The sequence below is a fragment of the Perognathus longimembris genome, chromosome 3 (assembly GCF_023159225.1).
Source record: "Perognathus longimembris pacificus isolate PPM17 chromosome 3, ASM2315922v1, whole genome shotgun sequence".
Lineage (NCBI taxonomy): Eukaryota > Metazoa > Chordata > Mammalia > Rodentia > Heteromyidae > Perognathus > Perognathus longimembris.
The window spans coordinates 8778302-8793801 of record NC_063163.1 but is presented as its reverse complement, the minus strand read 5'-3'; the positions used below and the strand labels follow the sequence as shown (position 1 = coordinate 8793801).

At 50.6% G+C, this 15500-nt stretch overlaps 1 protein-coding gene across 1 annotated transcript in view; it reads left to right on the top strand.

The window, feature by feature from the left end:
• Positions 1 to 15500, top strand: part of Farp1 (FERM, ARH/RhoGEF and pleckstrin domain protein 1) — a 194992-nt gene that overhangs the window by 41750 nt on the left and 137742 nt on the right. Inside the window, exon 2 of the mRNA XM_048341159.1 lies at positions 2591 to 2786. Within this exon, the coding sequence (XP_048197116.1) occupies positions 2616 to 2786 (171 nt within the window). The 5' untranslated portion in view covers positions 2591 to 2615. The remainder of the gene's footprint in view (positions 1 to 2590; positions 2787 to 15500) is intronic.

The following is a 15500-nucleotide window of genomic DNA, read 5'->3' as shown; positions in this document are numbered from 1 at the left end:
ACCTCCCCCTGTCCTTCCGTAACACATATCACCTTCAGGTGTCATTTTCCCGCTGTGAAAGGCCAGGCACTGGGGCCCTTCTCACACGCCCCCCACCCTGATTTCAGCCTGTTTTTTTTTTTTTGTCAGTCATGGGACTTGAACTTAGGGCCTGGGCGCTGTCCCCAAGCTCTTTTGCTCAAGGCTAGCGCTCTACCGCTTTGAGCCACAGCGCCACTTGCAGTTTTCTGGTGGTTCACTGGAGGTAAGAGTCTCCCAGATCTTCTTACCTGGGCTGGCTTCCAATTCTGATCCTCAGATCTCAGCCTCCTGAGTAGCTAAGCGTGAGCCGCCAGGGCCTGGCTGAAATGTGCCTTGAACTTCTCTCTTCCTCCTGGCCCTCCTTTCTGTCTTGCAGCCATGTCTGCTGCCCCACGAAGTGTGTAGCCTTGTCCTGCGTGGCCTTCCCGTTCAAAGTGAGTTCAGGTCTTCTTCCCTCTCCACCAGGCACACCCCTCTCCCTGCCATGCCCCCCTCTAACCTCGTCACCTCACGTGGGCAGCTCATTCCTTTGGGCTCCGGGAACCTGCATTCTGCAGTCTGGGGAGACCCGTACTAGTGATGAGTTCATGTGGTCTTTAGGCAGCTGATGCTGAGTTCCACTCGCAGCTGGGTACCGTGCCTCAGTTGGTGCTGTGGTACAGAGGATTTCCAAGACCAGGGCTTCCTGGCAAACAGGGTTGTGTGTGTGTGGGGGGGGGCGGGGCTTGGCCATCGTGGGGTGGCTTTGAGGGGACCACGAACACAAAGGGGACAGCAGCACACCTGTCTTCTGGCCCCTGGGTGGATATGGCATTTTAAACTTATTTATTTAGCCAATAATAGGAATTTTTTTTTTTTTGCCAGTCCTGGGGCTTGAACTCAGGGCCTGAGCACTGTCCCTGGCTTCTTTGTGCTCAAGGCTAGCACTCTACCACTTGAGCTACAGCGCCACTTTTGGCTTTTTCTATCTATGTGGTGCTGAGGAATCGAACCCAGGGCTTCATGTATATGAGGCAAACACTTTACCACTAGGCCATATTCCCAGCCTCCAATAATAGGATTTGATGTCAAGGACTCGGCACTTGGTTAGGGTGATGTTCTACCATTTGAGCCACGTCTCTAGGCGTGCTTCTTGCTGGTTATTTTAGAGATGGCGTGGTCTCTTGGACTTTTCTGAAGCTGGAGCACCTCAGGATTACATCCTCCTGAGAAGCAAGGATTAGGTGTGAACCACCCAGTGCAGGATGTGACATTTGAACTGAGGCTTAAGACCATGTTAGAAGCTTCTAGGTGAAGAGAAAGGGCCTGGTCAGCCAGGGAGCACCTTGCAGGTGAAGACCTAGAGAGAGGCGAAGGCCCACAAGATACTACAGACAGCAGTGACCAGGGAGGATTGCTTTGGTTCTAGGAGCGTCTCTCTTTTTTTTTTTTTTTGGTCAGTCCTGGGCTTGGACTCAGGGCCTGAGCACTGTCCCTGGCTTCTTCCCGCTCAAGGCTAGCACTCTGCCACCTGAGCCACAGCGCCACTTCTGGCCATTTTCTATATATGTGGCGCTGGGGAATCGAACCCAGGGCCTCATGTATATGAGGCAGGCACTCTTGCCACTAGGCCATATCCCCAGCCCCTAGGAGTATCTCTTTGTGGCTCCACTAGTATGTCAAATGGGGTAGTGGGGAAGTGGGCCCATTGGGGAGGAAGGGATCGGGATGTTATTGTAATAGAAGCAAGTGCTAGAAATGGAGAGAGTAGCCCTAGCTTTTATGGCCCACCTCAGATTGCAAGCTGGAGAGACGCAGTGTGTGTTTATCCAGTTATCTCTATATGCTTAGTGGATGCCTGTGTCCCTCCAAGGTAATGAATGGATGTTAATGATAGGGCGTAGGCACCGTTTATCATCTTCCCACCAGACTCAGTCTTTGCCAAAGGTAGAGCCTCGCTCACCATCATCAGAATAGAGACGCAGGACAGCCCGTATGGAACACGACTGAGTCCGGGGTATGGATAATGACGTGCTGACTGTGAAAGCGGACAAAGGGTAACATATGCAGCACCTTGCCAAGTTATGCAAATAAAGGCAAGGGGCACAATGATTTGCATGCCCAAAGGTGACATTGTGAAGGGAGGAGCTAGAGGCTGCCATCTGCAATTGCTGTCGGGGGCAGTCAGCACTCTTCCTTGGGTATGTTCCCCAAACAAGGAAGAACGGCAGGAGTTCCTCCGGGAGCCAGGGATAGTGACCGATGTTGTGTAATCTTAGTTACGGGGGAAGTGGAGAATGGGAGGCTTGTAGTTTGAGGCCAGCCTGTGCAAAACGTTTGCAAGACCAGTAAAAGAAACCCGGGAAGCTCGGTGTTGAGTCTGCCGTCCCAGCTACCCAGGAGGCGGCCATAGAAGGATTGTGGACCAGCGGCCTGGGCGAAAAGCCAGGCCCTGTTTGAAAGAGCAAAGAGGGCTGGCACAGCCATAGTGTACCTGTCTGTCCATCACGAGGTCCCGAGTTCAAATCCTTGTACTGCCAAAAGGAAAAAAAAAGGTTCTGATATATTTTTCTTTGTCGCTGCTTCCTGCAGATTTTATATAAGCTACTTTCATCATGGGAGAAATAGAGCAGAAGCCTACCCCCGGGTCACGACTGGGGGCCCCGGAGAATGCGGGGATCAGCACCTTGGAACGTGGACAGAAGCCACCCCCGACACCAGCAGGGAAACTCATGTCCATCAAAATCCAGATGCTGGATGACACCCAGGAGGCGTTTGAAGTTCCGGTAAGTCGGGGTATGTCTGGGAGCCCGTGCGTGGGCAGACTCCCGTGGGAAGTCCTCCTCATTTCCAGGGACCTGAGGTGCCCGCGCGCACACATGCGTGTGTGTGTGTGTGTGTGTGTGTGTGTGTGTGTGTGAGATCTGCACCGACCTCATGCGCCGTTCACCCATTCTGGTTTGAGTCCTTTGAGTTTCAGATCTATGTGTGAACTGTCATAGAGCGACATAAATGGCCTCACCCATGGAGTTTAATAGGCTCTCTATGTACCAATATATGGAATTATATGTGCTTTATAGGTAATACTTATCATGCATGTACGGTCTGTTAGGTATACAATGTATATACAGTGTGTATGTGTACAATCCATTAGGTTTGAATTGGAGGAAATAATGATCTTCTGTGTGTGTGTGTGTGCACACCTGTCTGTCCTATCTGTCTGTCTGTCTTGGGCTCTCAAAGCCAGGGACAGACTGGCGAGCACACCTGTTCTTGGAGTGCAGTCAGTCCGTCCATTATTCCCGCTGGCTAGTGTGACTGAAATTTAATAGGTGGCATTATATTCAATGATGGTAGAAACCCATCATTTAATCATTTATGGGATATGATTCAGTAAATTGTATTTATTTCAAAAGGACATCGTTGGGAGAGTGTGGGTTACGTGTCTCGAGGAAAGATAAAGCTGAGAATAGCTGTGTGCGGAACCGACGTTTCTTGTGCATTGCAGGCAACTTTTGTGCCTTTCTAACTTCCTATCTCCTAAGGACCTGGAGAGGCTTTTGTGTACCAGTGAACAGAGCCACTAGTAACTTCTGGAATTGTAAAATCACTGAGAAAAGCACTCTACTTCTTCTGAGAACTAGGCCTTCTGGAAGATGTGCCTCCCTTCCCCCTCTCTGCCCCAAGTTGTTTTCTGCCTTGCCAGACTGGTCCGGTGAGGTATGGAGTTTCATGGTTTCTTATGAGGTCAGTCATTTCAGGGGTCTGAGCCCAGTCTTTAGCAGTGAGCAGGGCATTCTATCTATCTATCTATCTATCTATCTATCTATCTATCTATCTGGTGTGTATGTATGTATGTATGTATGTATGTATGTATGTATGTATGTGCCAGTCCTGGGGCTTGAACTCTGGGCTTGGATGCTGTCCCTGAGCTTCTTTTGCTCAAGGCTAGCACTCTACCACTTAAATCTGGCTTTTTGGGTAGTTTATTGGAGATGAAAGTCTCACAGACTTTCCTGCCTGGGCTGGCTTCAAACCTGGATCCTCAGAGCTCAGCCTCTTGAGGAGCTAGGATGGCAGTGTGAGCCACCGGCAGACCTGCCTTCTTCGTGTATCGCCAGCTTCCAGCGTGGCACCTGGTGGATAGTTGATGCTGATAGTCGATGCTGACCCACTGTGAAGAACAAATTTATTTAACAAGTAGAACTTAGAATCACTTAGTGTTCAACGTCTCCTCCCCTTCATATTTTATTTTTACTTTTCTAATTTGGTCGGAACGTTCTCTCGCAACCCATGGGCGACAGATGTGTTCCTGGCTTACTGTGGAAAGCCCCATAACAGCGTTTCTATGGACAGAGCTGTTTTTGGATTGTGGCCTTGGGCTCTTTAAGAGCAGCCGGAGCCTGGCCGCCCCACAGCTGGAAGCCATCAGGCCTGTGGTGATTCCGTCCTAGCTCAGGGTCGAGGTGAGGGGCTGAGGATGGCAGAGACACCCCCCACACCCCCTACCGGTTCCTATCATTGCTGTAAATCTTACCCCACAACTTTCTGCTGTCTGATCCTGGAAGCAACCTTCCCTCCCATGCTGGAATGGCCTCCGGGGAGTAGGTACTCCAGTGCTGAATGGGGGGGCTCTGTTCCCCTGTGTGGCATTCTCCCAGTCCTGCCTTTCTCAGGGTGTTTTTTGTTTGCATCTACAGAAATGCAGGCACAGCGTCGGATCTCCACGCTTCCCGGGACACAAAGGACATACATGACACTCCCTCCAGTTGTTTCCCTCATTATTTGAGGCCTTTAGAAACATTATTATGGAAGAGGTTAACCTTTGGAAGAGCCAGGGCAGCGAGTGCCACCAACAAGCACCTTTCCTGGGTGAACTTGGACAGTTTCAAGGCCACCTTCCTATGGGTTTGAATAGGGTGTTATCTTTATGAGGCAGACTGGGTCCTGGGCCTTGGGAAGGGTTACCAAACCCACCCCCTGCAGGTGTTGGGGCGTCCTGGCCCTGTGGTAAACAGTCTGTTCCGCGCGGACGTTTGTAGAGGCAGATGGCCTCCCGTTAGTTGTGTGGCTGGAGGGGAGCAGAGGACATAAAGCAGGCCAGGCTCGGTGACAACACGCGTGGAGATGCTTTGGGTGACAGGACATTGCCCCCCATCTGTGGCAGGGTTGGCACTGAGGGTGGCGGCAGGCAGTGCCGAGGGCCAACCCCAGAGGCACCAAGCGCTTCCCCTCAGCAACGGTCACAGCAGGACGCCATCCCTGTCCCTTTCCGGGCCTCCTCGCCATGCTGTCAGAGCTTGGCTGGCTGGTGTCCTCTGCCCACAGGTTCACCGTGGATGTGTTAGTTCGGGAAGCCTGGCTGACATGGGAGCCTTCCCCGATGGCTTGGGGGTCCTGCCAAACCCGGGGCCCCTTGCCTCGTGTTCCAGCAGCTTGGGTCACGCGGGCGGCGGGACGGGAGCTCCTGGGAGGTAGGTGGCTGCTGTCCTTGGCCTTGCGGAGTCCTGCGCCCTGGCGGGCCACAGCTAGCTTCCCGTCTGCCTGCGCTCACAGGGGTTGTGCCAGGGCCCGGCCCCATCCACTGGGAGGACAGAGCAGATGGGGGACTCCGCAGGGAACCTTCCAGGCTCCTCCTCAGGTGAGGCTGGTGCGGAGGCCCAGTCCGCGGGCCCCTCCAATGATGGCGTCTGCGCACTGACTCTCCTGTGAGCTTCCGAGCCGCCCTGGCTTGCTTTTCTCCTCGGTCTTATTATCTTTCCTCTCATTAGCCTTGGGATCCTGTCTCCAGTCTGCCTCTCACTAATGATTTCCTTCTCCTCCTTGATGCCCGGACTCGGTTTCCTTATCTGTAAAATGAGGTGTTTGGTCCACATGGTATTCAAAAGCTTCTTTCCCTCCCTCCCCCTTTCTGTTTTCTGGGAAGTTGGGGACCTTACGTTGATGTCATGCATATATATTTATATTTATAGAAATTTGTTATTTATGTATAAAAATAAATTATATACGTGTGTGTGTGTGTGTGTGTGTGTGTGTGTGTGTGTGTGTATTTGGTGCCAGTCCTAGAGCTTGAACTAAGGGCTTAGGCACTGTCCCTGGGCTTTTTTTTGCTCAAGGCTAGTCGTATACCACTTGAGCCACAGCTCCTCTTCTGGCATTTTGGTGATTCATTAGAGATGAGTGGATTTTCTTGACTAGGCTGGCTTTGAACCATGATCCTCAGACCTCAGCTTCCTGAGTAGCAAGGGTGGTAAGGCCTGAGCCACTAGTACCCAACAAGAATAATTTGTTATGACTGCCCTGGGGGAGTTCCCAAGGTACATTGTAAGCTCCTTGGGGAGTTACTATTCTGAAAAGAAAGGCCCCCAGAGTCTGATCAGACACAGGAGTTACTGTGTACCTACTAAGCGCCAAACAAAATACCGGAAGAGGATAAGCGCCGCGTGAGTTCTAGCAATGGGAGGGGCGGTGGTATAGCTCGGATGTTTGAAGGAACACGGGGTACCTACCCCCCACTGGCCAGCCAGGGCTGAACTTCACATCCTGTGATGGCAGAGATAGAAGACAGAAGAAAATCAAATATATATATACATATATATTTTAGTAACACACCATTAATGGAAGATTCAGGTTTGAGAAAGTCAGAAAGGACCTCTGAAATCGTAAAGAAAAACGATTAGTTGGCTTGTCACGAGAGAGACCACATAGGAATTTTTTTGCTGGCGGCAAAATTGCCTGTGCTTCCCCGAGACCTAATTAGGAGTGTTGTAAAGTCAAGTCTTCAATGATTAAACAGGAGTTTCATTTTATTACCTCTTGAAATGAAACCCGCCTTTCATTTCTTCAGTTCTCACTGAACCTGGGCGGGCGTGGGGCTGGGGAGGGTGGAAAGCTGGCATCGTGCCCCTGAGCTCAGGGACCAAGCAGGAGAGGGTGTCTTTCTCAAAAGCCCTGGGTCCCTTCTTTGTGTTTCTTCTTTTCGTTTTTTTTCCCTGGGACAGCATGAGCTGATGGCTCTAAGCCTGGCTTGTTTTCACTGGGCAAACTTGTCACGACAAAAACCTTTGCTTTCTTCTTCCATCTTTGGTTTAAAAAATTGTTTTAAGTGGAGAGAGAGAGAGAGAGAGACAGAGAGAGAGACAGAGAGAGAGAGGTTACTAAGTCTTGAACTCAGGGCCTGGGTGTTGTCGCTTGACTTTTTTCTGGCCAGTCCTGAGGCCTGGGCACTGTCCCTGAGCTTTGGCTCAAGGCTGACGCTCTACCACTTGCTTGAGCCACAGCGCCACTTCCGGCTTTTTCTGAGTAGTTTATTGGCTAAGAGTCTTCTGGAGGTGTATCTCCTTTAGAACACCCACACTCCGTTAGAGTGTGTCCCTGCCTTTCTGCGTATCTGTTGGTCTGCTTTTTGTCTGCTTACTTACTTCCTCAATAAAGCTCTGCCAAGTTTTCCAAAAAGAGAAAAAAAAAAATAGTCTCATGGACTTTCCTGCCCCGGTTGGCTTTGAACTGCAATCCTCAGATCTCAGCCTCCTGAGTAGCTGGGATTATAGGCGTGAGCCACTGGTGCCCGGCTCCTTAGTTTTCTTTTCTGTTCAAGGCTGATGATGCCCTACTACTGGAGCTGTAGTTCCACTTCCCATGTTTTGGTGGTTAATTAGAGGTAAGAGTGTTATGGACTCTTTTTCTGCCTGGGCTGACTTTGAACCGTCATCCTTAGATATCAGCTTCCTGAGTAGGTAGGATTGCAGGTACCTGGCCTTTGTATGAACCGTGCTCCCTTTTATGCTGTCTCTTAGCAGTGTTGAGGGATACGTGCTTGTGGTCAGCCGCCGTGTTGGCTGTTCTTCCCCACTCCTCCCGAAGAGGTGACATCCCTGAGGTTCTACAGTCCAGGGAAGTAGCTCTGTGTGGTAACACTGTGGCCCTCGCTCAGTGATGACCAAGGAAGGTGGATGCATCTCAGAGCTACTGCGGGCCGTTCCTCCATTTTCCCTGATTGCCTCACACGTAGGCTGCTGGTGCTGAGAGGAGCGACCTAAATAAAGTTTAATTGGGTATTTGAAAGCCAAAGGAGGTCCGAGTGCCCAGAGCATACCCAGCCGTAGGCGCTGGGGAATTTCACATGCTCAGTGGGTTTTTAAGACAACAAGTTCATGTTTCTTTTTCCCTTATCAGTGTTGTTCTTGGCTCCTTCGGACAGCTGGGTTTCTGAAATAGTATTGATGTCCACTTAGCTTTGCCCGGCCATTTCCGCGTTGTATTTAACTTTGAGTGATAAATGGTGCTTGTCTGGGTCTAGCCTCTTGAGGTTCAATTGAAAGGGTTATTTTAATAGAGTAAAAATGTGTGTGTGTGTGTGTGTGTTTTTTAAATTTCATAAATCATTTCAGCTAACTCCTGTTAGCGTTTCTTCTTGGCTCCTTCGAAGGCAAGAGTGGAGTTTGAAGGTTGGCTTGGAAAGTCAGGGTGGACCCTTTTCGGCTTCAGGCCTGACTCCGAAATGAAAATGCGTGGAGCGGTTCTTTAACAGCTGTTTGCTATTTTCTCCCTGGGGGGGGAAAAAAAAAGAAGTCACTCAGTATAACCTAGTAAATGAAAAGACTCGAGTGTAATTAAACATGTCCATATTTGACATTAAAATGGGCCACATTCTGAATTCTTAAAAAAACACACACACACAACCATAAGAAATCTAAGAAGCTGAGGTCTTTTTTTTTTTTTTTTCCTCCTGTAAATGGAAATAATAAATTTTCTTAATTGTGTTGAAGAATAGACTGGGAGAGAGGGAACGAGGGGCCCCGGGATCGGCTTCCCCGCCCCCCCTTGCTGTGTGGCCGGGCCACGTGGCCCTGTACCGTGACGAGCACCTAGGGCCAATGCAGACCAGAGGGCCCAGCGTGAGGCCCGGGTGCAGACGGTGTGGAGGCGCCGGGAAACCGAGTCTTTGCTCTCTCGTTTTGGCGCGCCTTCGGGTTTGCGTTAGTCCGGGAGCAGAGTTGAGGCCGGATCTCGCCGCGGGGCTGCGGGGCTGCGGATGGGAAGCAGAACGGCCCGGGCAGCGCCGATCGCACGCGCACACCGCCCGCGTCGAGTGGGCCCTGGCGCCTCCTTCCCTGGCTTTCCGGGGACATCCGAGCGGGTGGGAGCTTTCTTTGGCTGGTGGCTCCTCACCTAAAGTGGCTAGGAGTCCCCGGTGGCCTTCGGGAGGCCTCGGGGACGAAGGGCTGGACGTCGGGAGGGCTGCGGGCACCTCCTCCGAGCTCAGCCTCCCTGGACTTCCGCCCCCACCCCCTGTACCATGGAGGAGGGGGACATTCTTCTAGGCAGAAGCGTGTTTTTAAAAAATTGTGCTGTGCAATGTAGGTACTGTACAAGGACTTCTATACATCAGTCAGGTAATGAGTACATTTCTTAAAAACCATTTTGCACTTCTTTCTTTTTATTGTTATTATAAAGGCGATATGCCGACGGGTTGCGGTGACGCAACTCAGGTAATGAGTACATTTCTTTTTGGACAGTGCCACCCCCTTCCCTTGCTCTCTCCCAGTTTTCCCCTCCCATCCCCACCCCTGAGTTGCATAGTTCATTGTATTATTTTATATGATCAGGCATTGCGCCTTTGTGGTGTTCCCCTGAGTCTCCTCCTTGGGTCTCACTGCGTGTGAATGCCTAGGGCCTTGTATAATGTATCATGTCTGGTGTACTTTAGCTCCAGCTTCCGCCTGTTCGAGAACACACGTGCCGTTTGTCTCTCTGAGTGGTGCGGGAGCTTCACACGCTGGTGGGTCCTGGGATTTCAAGACCCCTGGGGCAGTGGGCTCCGCTGTGTGCTCTCTGTGGTCCCGTGTGAAGGAGATCTTCCTATTGCCACTGTACTGCACGCGTGGGCATTGCGTGAATACAGTAGGGCGGCGCTCAACCTGCGCTGGGTTTTATCAGCCTGCTTGAGTGGGTCACGGCGGCCTTCACTCACCCCGAAGATACGGAGCAAGTCCCCAGATTTGGGATGTCTCCCCTGCAAAATGGGCACGTAGAAAGAATGGGTTGTCGAGACCTCCCGGGTCTCCTGTTTCCTCGTTTGTGTGAACAGGAAGTTGGACCCGATACCCACCGTGGGGCTCCGTGGCTCTGGTTTTCTCTTTTGGAATGCGATCTTGGAAGCATGACGAGGCTCCACAAATATTTGCCATCGTGTGAGGCGAGGTGCTGCTGGTGATAAGGAAGGCTGCTGTCTGTGCCGGTGCAGACATGATTGGGGGCTGTGTGGTGGCCGGCCCAGGCCTTCTTGCTGCCAATGTCTTCCTTGAGGCGACACGAAGGGCCAGCGGGAGGAAAAGGCGCTGCTTTGAGAACCTGCGGGGTGGGTGTGATTAGCAGCCGGTAGCCTTAGGTAGGGAAGTGGCTTGGGGTGGATGCATAGCCGGATGGATACCTCAGATGAGACGGCGCTTGTGTTCTGCCTGGAGCAGGTGAGAGGTGCTCTTCCATGGAAGGGTGCTTGGAGCAGGGCTGAGCCAAGCCCAGCGATTGGAGGCCTTTGTAGTGGTGCACATGCACGGTGGTGACTGACAAGGGCTGGGGCTGGAGCCCATGGAGTTGCAGGCAGGAGAGACCAGGAAGTTCCTGACAGGTGCAAGGAGAAACCAGGAAGTAGAATTGATGGGAGCTGGTGGAGAGGGCAGGAACCGGCAGGGAGGGGGGAACTTCACCCAGTGCTAGGGTGCTGCCCTCCCCAACTGACACAGTCTTTGAGTCCATCTTTACTTGGCATGATAGAGCAGGGCTAATGTTGCTAATCAAGGAGATTCATTCATTCATTCCTTCATGTGCAAATGCTGGGGCTTGAACTCAGGTCTTTGTGCCATCTGACACTGTCCTATTTGTGCCACGCCTCCAACTCCAGTTTTTGCTAATTGGACACAAGTCTCTCTGATTAGTTTGTCTAGGTTGGCTCCAAATGGAGATTCTTGGACCTCATAAGCATGAGCCACCGCCTCTGGCTACCCTGCTTTGTATTGCATCACAAAGGAGAATGTGTGGCGTTGAAAATTAACTTTGGAGGTTGGTAGTGTTTATGTAAACGACATACACTGGAGGGGGCCTGGTAAAGCGTGGTTGCTCAGTTCCAACTTTTCTGTTTGATTTTCAAGACGAGGTGTCATTTTGTAGGCCAGCCTGGAACTCCCAGTCCTCGTGCCTCAAACTCCCAAGTGCCGGGGTTTCAGGTATGCACACCCCTACTTGGCTTGACTTTGCTTCCTATTTAGTCATTGCACTCCAGTTTTCTTATTGCCCCCCTCGCCCCGAAAATGTTCTGTTTAGGACTCATTAGATCCAGCCAGTATCTCTCAAGGATTCCGCCCACAAGTATTGGGAAGGAATGGAGCTGTTAGGATCCGTCGGGAAGCTACTCGGGAGGCTGAGCTCTGAGACTCTGCTTGAAGCCACCCCAGCCACGAGTCATGCCATTTCCTTGAACGTGAACCATCAAGTACATTTGGCTATTGTTCCATCTTCCAGTAGCCCATTCTGTGGATTCCATGAGCAATCGGAGGTGGGCGTTTCAGTTGCCTTCCATCAGGCTATGCAACTAAACGCCTGCCACCTTGACAAGCCACACCAGAGAGCATTTTCCTTTTTCTTTTTCTAGCGTTGTTAGGGAGCCGTGAGAAGACCATCCTGCCGGGTGGGCGCTGCCGAGAGACTCTTTCTGTGGCTACAGATTGCGTGGCTTAGCCTCCAATCTTATTTGTGCCTCCTTGCCTGGCCTCCGCACAATGGTCATGGGTTGTCTCACAGTGTGGGAGACTGTCCATCCTTCCTGACCCCCAACCCTGCTGGGTCCCACCATCTGCGGACCCCACCCAGCCAGAGCCCAAGAGCCGCCACCGGGCTCCTGCGCAGTGGAACAGTGCCCTCTCTGCCTAGAAGATGCCCTAGCTTCATGCCTCACAGAGATCATTGGGGCCCCGAGGCTGGCGCTCCCTCTGCTTTTCCTTCTACCCTCTGCACTTCCCCTCTTAAACCACAGACCCGCCATCCTCGGTCCCGCCACCCGTGGGGCACGCGTCACGTGACAGGTGCTGACAAAACCCCTGGACACCCCGGGACTAGGGACTTGGAGCACCCATTCGTGGACCATCTTGTGGGTAGGATTCAGAGGAAGAAGGAAAAGAAGCCGTTTCCATGGTGATGAACAGCCTGCATTAAATAGAGAAGTTGAAGCAAAACTGACTGTGAACCACCTTCTCCTTTCACTGGGTTTCATTGTTCTCCTAAGCCCCTAGATGACGTTCCTGATTAGACCCGCGAAGAGGCGCGTGTGGCCTCCTGGCACGGGCTGACAGTGGCGTTTCCCCTTTCATCCCCCCGGCTCTGGCCCTGTTTAACAGCTCACCACGCCAGGTAGATGGCAGAGCGCTGCTCGTGGCCCTGCGTGGCCACCACGTGAGCCAGCTGTTTGGAAGCAAGCCACTGCTTTGATCTCGTGGTTTAGTAACGTCTCCTCCATTGCACCTCAGACGAGGAGCCTCTGCAAACTGGCAACTGACCGAACCCCTCAGGAAAAGGGAAGCTTTCTTCTTGCTTTCCCCCTCCTCCCATGGGAAGGGCAATCTCTCTCTCTCTCTCTCTCTCTCTCTCTCAGGGAGAATTCCCTCCCTTAGGTGAGCACCCTCCACCATTTAGTTTCTCTTTGGAAGGTTCCGGAGACACATGAAAGGTGGAAAAGAAAGTTCTCATTTTCTTCAGAAAACTGGTTCAACAGAAACCAGCAGCCCCCCGGCGTCCTGCCAGCTTGGTGCTGTTGACAGGATCTTTCTGTGGCTACGGATTGCATTGCTTAGCCTCCGAACTTATTTTTGCCTCCTTGTCTGCCTGTAAAAATGTTAAGTCCGGAGGGTTGGTTTTGTTTTGTGCCTTGCTGGATGGTACACAGAGTTCTGGATATGAGTGCAAGTGCTTTTGGTCTGCCCTGCTGGGCACATGGTCCACTGCGGTATTGAGGGGAGGCTCTGTTGGATAGCCCTCCCTCCCCCCGCCCCCCCTCCCCCCTTTTCTTCTTTCCTGGGCCAATCTATCACTCAGGGCTTGAGTTTGGCATTTGTTGATCTATAGTGTATGAGTTTGTTGTAGCTGCTGTAACAAGCACCACGAATGATGTGGCTTAAAGGAATGTGTGGTCTCACAGGCCCCTAGACAGGAGGCATGAAATCAGGGCGCCTCAGACTTGTTTGAGGGAAGGGGTTGAGGTCTCAGCTGTTCCTTGCGAGGGTTACAAGGGAAGTCTTGATTGGTGCTTCCCTCTGCCCCCCCCACCCCCACCCCCAGCTTGCTGGCCATCTTGGATTTTGTTTTTAAAAGATGTATCACGCTATCACTGCCTTCATCTTCAAAGGTCTTCTCGCTGCGTGGGCTTCTGGCTCCACATTTCCCTATTTAATAAGGACAACTGAATTGTAACTTGATGACCTGCAAAGACTTTCTCAAATGATGTTACATTCGTAGGTCCAGGATAAGGGCCTCACAAGTTTGGGGAACCATTGATAAGACCAAGGAAGCTGAACTTGGCATTCCTCAGGCAAGCGGGACGCAGGTGTATTGTCTCCAGGCCACTGTGGGTTTGAACCAGGCAGGAAGATAACTCTCAGATATATGAGAGTAGTAGAAACCCAGGGAAGGGGGGTTTCAGAGCTCTCAGTTGGGTCTCTGAATGAAAAGAACAAATCCGCAGAGGTGAGACTATTGAAAGCAGAGGGGATTCCACCCTGCCCTTCCTCCTGAGTTTGGGGCTTCAGGGGCGGGGGGACTCAAATGTGAAGGCGTGCCCTCTCCCTTAACACTATCCACAGACCTTTTTGCCGGTCCTTGGGCTTGAACTCTGGTCCTAGGTGCTGTCCCTGAGCTTCTCTTGCTGAAGGCTAGCCCTCTACCACTTAAGTTGCAGCACTACTTCTGGCTTGTTTTGAGTAGTTTCTTGGAGATAGGAGTCTCACAGACTTTCCTGCCTGGGCTGGCTTTGAACCACAATCCTTAGATCTCAGCCTCCTGGGTAGCTAGGATTATAGGCATGAGCCTATATGAGCCATCAGGGCTTGGCTTTTCCACCGACTCTTAAACAAAAGCAAAAGGCCCTCAGTCTTCCTCTGCTTCAGTGAAAATAGAAGTAGCACTGATAATTATGGAAAGCGAAGACAAACAGGACAGAGGACTCACCGTTACTCCATCATTCCAAGGAAGTCTGCTGTATTTTTGTGTTACTCCTTTTTTTTTCCCTTTTGGGAAGATGCTATTTCTTCCTTCAAATAGAGTGGGGACCCCACCCCCCACCCCCCGCAACACAGCAGTCTTTTACTCTGCTGGCCCAAGCAGTGTGGAAGTATTTTCTTTAAAGTCATGCAAACATATACACGTATATATGTGTGGATATCTTTCTTTTCCCATTACCAATGTATTATAGACAACTTTCCAGGCTTGTAGATATTAATCTAACTCATTCTTTCTTAACAGCTTCATAATAGGCATAGTTTAGATAAGTTGTAATTTATTTAATTCATCTCCTGTTGATGGACATTTGAGGTCTTTCCAAGGTTTTCATGCCAGTACAGACAGCCTTATACATAGCATGAATTCTTTTTTTTTTTTTTTTTTTGTCAGTCATGGGGCTTCAACTCAGGGCCTGGGAGTTGTCACTAAGCTTTTTTACTCAAGGCTAGTACTCTACCACTCTGAGCCACAGTGCCACTTCCACTTTTCTGGTGGTTAAATGGAGTTAAGAGTCTTACAGATTTTCCTGCCTGGGCTGGCTTTGAACTGTGATCCTCAGATTTCAATCTCCTGAGTAGCTAGGATTACAGGCGTGAGCTATCAGCTCCTGACAACATGACATAAATTCTTATGAACACATTTTTTTCTTTCCCTCGGGAGCCTGCGCTAACACTCATCTGCCACAAAGTACCACGTCTACATGGTGGCACAGATACTTTCTAGAAGAGATATTTTCTGTGCGATTAGAAATTTGGGAGATGAATATAGCTTATGAATGAATATTAGGAAATCCAAACCAACAGTATGTTTTTTAAAAAATGTGATGACCAAGGTTTATTCTATGAATATAATGCAATTCCTTCAAAATAATAAAGCAAATTAAAGATAAAAGCATCAGGAGATACTCTTAAAAGCCTGTGATTGTTTTTTCTTTATTGTCAAAGTGAAGTACAGAGGGGTTACAGTTTCATATGTAAGGGAGTGAGTACATTTGTTGTTCAATTTGTTACCTCCTCCCTCATTTTCCTGCTCCCTCTGCCCCCCCCTCCATGAGTTGTACAGTTGTTTACACCAAATGGTTTTGTAAGAATTGCTTTTGGAATGGTTTGTCTTTTTATCCTTTGTCTCTCGATTTTGGTATTCCCTTTCCCTTCCCTAGTTCTAATACACGTATATACAGTATCCAGGGTACTAAGATCAGATACAGTGATAGCAGGGGTAAAACCACGGGAAGG